At 67.8% G+C, this 6,733-nt stretch overlaps 1 protein-coding gene across 3 annotated transcripts; it reads left to right on the forward strand.

Moving 5' to 3' along the window:
* Positions 1–417: 417 nt before the first annotated feature.
* Positions 418–6,514, forward strand: ENTPD2 (ectonucleoside triphosphate diphosphohydrolase 2). 3 transcript variants are annotated; one of them, XM_036239292.1, is made up of 9 exons: positions 418–676; positions 2,500–2,617; positions 3,070–3,220; positions 3,415–3,574; positions 3,654–3,881; positions 4,316–4,570; positions 4,652–4,771; positions 5,671–5,805; positions 5,888–6,514. In XM_036239292.1, exons 1-9 carry the CDS (start codon positions 455–457, stop codon positions 6,089–6,091), a joined length of 1,593 nt encoding a protein of 530 aa, XP_036095185.1. In that variant the 5' UTR covers positions 418–454; the 3' UTR covers positions 6,092–6,514. The 3 variants fall into 3 exon arrangements, with proteins under 3 accessions (XP_036095185.1, XP_015986441.2, XP_015986442.2); XM_016130955.2 differs by lacking the exon at positions 418–676 and adding an exon at positions 937–1,115; XM_016130956.2 differs by lacking the exon at positions 418–676 and adding an exon at positions 1,729–2,123.
* The last annotated feature ends 219 nt before the right edge of the window (positions 6,515–6,733 follow it).

Below are 6,733 nucleotides of genomic sequence, written 5' to 3' on the forward strand. Positions count from 1 at the left end.
GCATCCGGGGACCCGTGTGCTGACAAGCCTGGTCTGAGGGACCCTGGACCTTACCTCCAGGATGGGGTCCTGTGTACAGAGGGCCCCCTCCTGTCCCCCACCTCGGGAACCCTGTGGCTGCCCTAGTCCAGTTTTCTGTCCCCACCCCGAGCAGAGGAGGCGGCAGTGACGGCCCATGCCCTGAGCCAGGAGGTCCTCTTCTTTCTGGGCTTGGCGTGAGTGTGGCCCTCCTGCCCTTCTCTGCCTGGATCCTCACCTGTCACCCTGGCACCAGGCTGTGTGACACAGGCCGTGCACCTCTGAGTTCCCAGCACGTCAAGGGCAGGCCCAGCCTAGGTCAGCTCTGAGGCCTGGCGCAGGGTCTCGGCACTCAGGACTGGTCAGCGCCTCAGGCCCGCTGGCTGTTTCCTGCAGGGAGGGGGCGGCAGAGACACACCGGAAGCCCCTTGTTCCCATGGTTGGCAGTGTGCCTCCTCTCCTCAGGAACAGGCAGGGAAAAGCAGGGCTTGCCAGCCCCATGACCCCCCCCCTCCAACAACAAGCCTGCCAGGAGCCAGCCCAGCCCACCCCCAAGCCAAGCCTCCTGCGTCTTCGCACAAAGCCACACCTAGAGACCTCCTGGAGAGGGGAGTTCTCTGGGTCCTGCCTGGAACCCAGAGTCCACAAGCAGATGCTGGTAGGCCAGCCTTTGGGGTCAGGGGGAACGAGTCGTGGGGCTGAGCGGACAGAAAGGAGGAGGGCAGACGGTAGTCTCACGGTGCCAGGGCTGCGACCTGAACGCTGTGAGGGCGGGGTGACTCAGGCCGCAGCTTTCACCTGCGCTCGCGGGAGGCGGCCCTGGACGGCGGTGGGCGGAGAGGCCTGCCAGTGGGCGTGGCCCGTTGCGGCCCGTGCGGGCCCGCGCCCCGCCCCCGGCGCCTACCCCGCGGCCCGGGACCTCGGCCTCCCGGCCGCCCGCCGCCCCTCCGTCAGCGCCTCGTCCGTCTGCGCGTCCGCCCATGGCTGGGAAGGTGCTGTCGCTGCTGCCGCCGTTGTTGCTGGCCGCGGCGGGCCTCGCTGGCCTCCTGCTGCTGTGCGTCCCCACCCGCGACGTCCGGGAGCCGCCCTCTCTCAAGGTGCATGCTCAGGCACCCGGGCACCCGGCGCGGTGCGGAGAGCAGCTGGGCATGGGGCCGGGGAGCCGGGCGGGGAGGCTCGGAGCCCGCGCGTCTGCCCGAGACCCTGACCCGCGCTCGGCTCCGGGCTCGGCCGGGTGGGGTCCTGGCCCCATGTGCTCCTCTCCTGTCCCGGGGGGTCCATGGGGCGGCGGCGGCGCTTCCTGGGCGCCGCGGTGCTGGAGACCGAAGTCCCTGGAACTCCCCGGTCGCAGAGTCTGTCACAACAGGGGTGCGGCCCAGGGGTTGTCTCTCTGCTCCCCGGATGCAATCCTTGGACGCCCCAGGCCCCATCTGGACGGGCGTGGCCCCCGCGGGCACATCGCTAGGGGTTGGGACCAGACTGGGTGCATTTAGGCGCTGGGGCCCAGAGAACCTACCCCGCCTGCCCGTGGTGGTCCAAGCAGAGCCCGTGTGCCCTTGAGGAGAGGCGGGCAGCGGCAGCATAGACTGGTCCTAAAGGGGTGGGGGTGGGCTAGGCCAGGGTGGCCTCCAGTAGTCCGGCTGGCTCCCTTAACCCTTTACTGGACTGGGGTGGGGTGGGGAAGGCTTGGGGTGTGTGTGCGTGGGGGGATGCTCCAAGCCCTGGGAGCCCAGGATGGGAGCTAGCATGGGCAGCTGCTCTATAGCCAAGGGCCACCACCAGCAGGGGTGGGGCAAGTGGCCGCGTTGGCCTGCTGATCCGGGAGTTCCCTGGTGGGGGGAGGGTTGGCGTGGCCCCTTTGCCAGGGCTCAGGAGGACATGTTCTTCAGCTGTGCTCTCCCTCTGGGAATCCAGGCCCTTGGGGGCGGGTGCCGGAAAGTGGCACCTGCAAGCTGGGTGCTGTCGTCACCAGCCAGCGCCCGTCCACTCTGTGGGACAGAGCTCCTGGCCTGGCTCTGAGACACAGGGAAGGGGCCAGCATGGATCACAGCCGGCACTTGGCCTCTCCCAGCCTGTCCCCAGGGTGCCGACTTCCACATTCTCAGGTCGGGCTGAGGTCAGAGACATCGGGACTGGGGCGGAGGGAAGAGCTGGCCCAAGAGTGCTCCTCCTGCAGCTGGGCTTCTGTCCCAGAGCCTGGGGACATCGTGTCCCCAGGACCAGGTTCCACGGGTGGTCCTGGGACTCTGATGTTGACACGGCCCCTCAGCTCGTCCTTGCTAGGATGGCTCCTGCCCGTCTGCCCTTGTCCTCATTCTACCCCCGCCCAAGCTGTGCCACTGGGGCTGTCTCAGGGCTTCCAACCTTCCCACGGGGGGGGGGGGGCGGGCGCGAAAAGCCAGAGGGGGGTGATGGGGCAAAGGGCATGGCCTTCAAGCCCCTGCCCCCTCCCCAGAGGGTAACCCCCACTGTCACCCTCAGTATGGCATCGTCCTGGACGCTGGCTCTTCCCACACGTCCATGTTCATCTATAAGTGGCCGGCAGACAAGGAGAACGACACCGGCATCGTGGGCCAGCATAGCTCCTGTGATGTGCGCGGTGAGTGCTCGGCACCCCCTGGCCCGGGTACAGACCCCCTGGCCCTCGGCGGCTGTTGGCACTTTCATTCTAGAAGGGGAGCCCAGGCAGTAGTTCAAACGTTTGGGCCTTGCCCAGCCTGGGACCAGCTTCTACCGCCCCGGCGGAGCAGGAGGGGCTCCGAGGGGCTGGCGGGAACACCCAGGCAGGATCCCGGCGGGGCTAGGCCAGCTGGGCCATGCCCAGTGCTTTATCCTGGCACCTGTGCTCACACCCGCTGCAGGGAGGTAGCCTCGGAGACTCTGGGCGGCACGCACGTGGGCCCTTTTGTCTCTCTCTGAACTGGGCGTCTCTGAGGGCTTAAGCTGGGAAGATGTGTCTAAGCGGCCACCTGGTTTGGGAGCCCAAGCCCCCAGCCCTTTTGCCCTGTGGCCCCTGGCGGCTGCTGCGGGAACTCGACCGCCTCCCTCCAGGGGGTGGCATTTCCAGCTACGCAGACAACCCTCCCGGGGCCGGCCAGAGTCTGGTGGAATGCCTGGAGCAGGCACTTCGGGACGTGCCCAAGGAGAGACACGCAGGCACACCCCTCTACCTGGGAGCCACGGCAGGCATGCGCCTGCTCAGGTGAGTGTGCCCGTCCCCCAACCTTCCGGGCCTGGGTCCCCACAGCAGCCTCAGCACAGGGTGGGCCCCACACACCCTCAGCAGAAGCCCTGGGCTGGGACTTCCTTGGCTGGCCAGGCAGGCACCGTATACCTCAGCAGCAGGCTCACGGCCACCTGTGAAGAGTGCCCCTCAGAGTCCTCTCTGTATCACAGCCTGACCAGTCCAGAGGCCTCGGCCAGTGTGCTCGCGGCTGTGACGCAGACGCTGATGCAGTACCCCTTCGACTTCCGTGGTGCCCGCATCCTCTCGGGCCAAGACGAGGGGGTGTTTGGCTGGGTGACCACCAACTACCTCCTGGAGAATTTTATCAAGGTGGGCCTGCCGGCCAGCCCAAGGAGCCAGGGGTGTGGGCACCCACCCACGGGCTGACCCCAGCCTCCACTCCTTGCAGTATGGCTGGGCAGGCCGGTGGTTCCGGCCAAGGAAGGGGACCCTGGGGGCCATGGACCTGGGGGGCGCCTCAACACAGATCACCTTCGAGACAGCCAGCCCAGCTGAGGATCCAGCCAACGAGGTCCAGCTGCGGCTCTACGGCCAGCTCTACCGCGTCTACACCCACAGCTTCCTCTGCTATGGCCGTGACCAGGTCCTCCGGAGGCTGCTGGCCAGTGCCCTGCAGGTGCCCTCCAACCCCAGCCCACCTGCACCACTGCGCCTTCTTGGAGGGAGGGTCAAAAAGGGATGTGGGCCAAGGGCACAGAGCAGAGCCTGGGCAGCAGCCATGCTGAGGGCTGCCCCAGCCAGCGGGAACTGGTTGCTTCATCGGCCGGGAGGACAGGACCTGGCGCGGGCCAAGGCCCGGTGGCTGGGGGTGAGTGCCAGGCCGGGGAGAGAGGAGGGCTGGCGCCCGATCTCGGAGAAGCTGCGGCACCTGGCCGCAGGCAGTGGGGTGCCAGGGACTGCTGCTGAGCACAGCGGTGACAGCGCCAAGGGGCACTTGTGGGAGGCCCCCCAGGCCGGTGCTCCAGAGGCCCTCCACAGGTCCTAGGGCGAGGGCGGTGGGCAGCGCTTGAAGTGGGGGTGGTGCAGCCCACACCCCCACGATTCCCCCAGACCCACAGCTTCCACCCCTGCTGGCCGAGGGGCTATTCCACGCGAGTGCCGCTCCGGGACCTGTATGCGTCACCGTGCACCGCAGCCCAGCGGCCCCAGACCTTCAACGGCAGCGACAGGGTCCACCTGGCGGGGGGCAGCGACCCGGCCCTCTGCCGCGGCCTCGTTTCGGGCCTCTTCAACTTCTCCTCCTGCCGCTTCTCCCGATGCTCCTTCAACGGCATCTTCCAGCCCCCTGTGTCTGGGGACTTTATGGTGAGTCCAGCGGACGGGGTGGGGGCCGCTGCCCTGTAGCGCCTGGGGTCTGGGCACACCTGGACTATACCCCCCTCCCAGGCCTTCTCTGCTTTCTTCTACACCGTGGACTTCCTGAGGACCGTGATGGGGCTGCCTGTGGCAAGCCTGCAGCAGCTGGAGGCCGCCGTGGCCACCGTGTGCAGCCAGACGTGGAGCGAGGTGAGGCCTGCTCCCAGCTCCAGGGCTTCGGCTCCAGGGCTTCGTGGGTGGGCCCCTCCTGCCTCCTGGTCATTCCGGGGTTCTACAGGTGGAGCGGCCAGGGCCTCTCAGCAAGCCCACTGAAGTGAGGGCCACGCTGCTAGCTAGGCTCGGAAGTGGCTGGGCCCTGGCAGGAAAGCAGGGGCCAGACCACAGGGGGCTGTGGAAATCTCCCTGAGGCCCGCCCCTTGGGAGGGAGGGGAACTGCCACCTAAAGCCTCTGTGACAGAGGGGAGCGGGCGGCTGTGGGGAGCAGACAGGTGGGGAGGAGCTGGAGGGCAAGCAGAAGGGCTCAAGGCTTAACAGGTAGACTTGGCAGGGCCCAGGGGTCAGGGAGTGAGGACCTGAAGATGCCTTCCGGGATCTGGCTTCTGCCACTAGCCAGACGCCCGTGCGGGGTAAAGCCAGATGGAGGGGTTAGGGCCTGTGGAGCGTGAGGTGCCTACCAGAGGCTCTGGGAGAAACACGTGTGTCTGTGGGCTCAGGTGGCCAAGAAAGCCCCTGTCCTCTCTCTGTCCACTGACAGGCAGGCTGGGGGGTGGGGCGGAGCAGGAGGCAACCTCAGGGGCTGAGGCTCCAGCCTGGAGATTCTGTCCCCGCGCCCCCATCTCGTGCACGGAGGTTGCCGGAGCCCTCCACTCCCTGGGTGGCCGTCCCTGCTCTCGCCTCCCAGGCACAGGAGCTCGCCGCCATCCTGGAGTCACGTTGCTCTTCCCGGAGGAACAGCCCCTCCTGGCGGTGGTCCTCTCGGCCTCGGTCTTTCTACCCTTCTACCCCGTATTGCCCGTGGGCGGGGGGGGGGGGTAGGGGGCGTGCAGCCCACCGCTGGCCACTCCCACGTCCTCCCACCTGTGCCGCAGCTGCAGGCTCGGGCGCCGGGGGAGGGGTCCCGCCTGGCAGACTACTGCGCCGGGGCCATGTTCGTGCAGCAGCTGCTGAGCCAGGGCTACGGCTTCGACGAGCGCGCCTTCGGCGGGGTGACCTTCCAGAAGAAGGTGGGAGATGGCGGGCCGGGGCGGGGGGGGGGCGGGGCCGCCCGCGCCGCGCGGAGGCTGAGGCCGCGCCCCTCGCCCGCAGGCCGGGGACACCGCTGTCGGCTGGGCGCTCGGTTACATGCTGAACCTGACCAACCTGATTCCCGCCGACCCAACGGGGCTGCGCAAGGGCACCGACTTCAGCTCCTGGGTCGTCCTCCTCCTGCTCTTCGTCGCCCTGCTGGTGGCCGCGCTGGTCCTGCTGCTGCGTCAGGCGCGCTCCGCCAAGTCGCCGAGCGCCATCTAGGGACTGGCTGGGGGCAGCTGCCCCAGCCCCATATACTCCCATCCTTCACCCCACCCCCACCCTCCATATCTCTTCCCCTCAAGCAGCCCCGAAACCGAGGCGGGGCTCCAGCGTGCGCGCCCACGCCCACAGGGGCCGGGATGGGCGAAGGGAACCGAATCCAGCCCCTTCAGCTCCCCGCCACCTTGGCTCCGGCTCCGGGCTCGTGCTCCTCCTCCTGCCCGGGGTGCGCAGTTCAGACACCCCGCTTCCTGCAGCCCGCGACTGCAGGGCTGTTCCACTGGAAGTAGAGACTTTATTCTGATGGTCAGGGCCCTCAGAGGCATCCCCCCATCGGTCTGCATCAGGGGGAGGGTATCAGAGCCCACAGGCTGGGAGCCAGCCCAGCGCTTACTTGTAAAATTTTGTAATAAAAAGTTTTTCCTAGAGCAGTGGAGGGAATTTCGTGGGGGTGGGGCCCCCTTGCTGCTGCCGGGCCTTCCTCCCCACAGCTGTGTTGGATACCAGGCCCACTCCCAGTCCCCAGGGTGGGCTTCAGCTCTCCCAACTTCCTCTCTGGGTCCAGGCCTAGGGCGGTGCGGACGCCACTCCCCTGCCCCACCGTGGTGGTCTGGAGTAGCTGCAGGCTGGCCTGAGAGTCCC

The sequence above is a fragment of the Rousettus aegyptiacus genome, unplaced genomic scaffold, assembly GCF_014176215.1.
Source record: "Rousettus aegyptiacus isolate mRouAeg1 unplaced genomic scaffold, mRouAeg1.p scaffold_m13_p_3, whole genome shotgun sequence".
NCBI classification, from domain to species: domain Eukaryota; kingdom Metazoa; phylum Chordata; class Mammalia; order Chiroptera; family Pteropodidae; genus Rousettus; species Rousettus aegyptiacus.

Coding starts and splice junctions, on each gene's coding strand:
- ENTPD2 (XM_036239292.1), top strand. CDS start 455: ATGGTTGGCAGTGTGCCTCCTCTCCTCAGGAACAGGCAGGGAAAAGCA. Junction 4,571..4,651: donor CTGTGTCTGGGGACTTTATG/GTGAGTCCAGCG, acceptor CCCCCCTCCCAG/GCCTTCTCTGCTTTCTTCTA. Junction 5,806..5,887: donor GGGTGACCTTCCAGAAGAAG/GTGGGAGATGGC, acceptor CCTCGCCCGCAG/GCCGGGGACACCGCTGTCGG.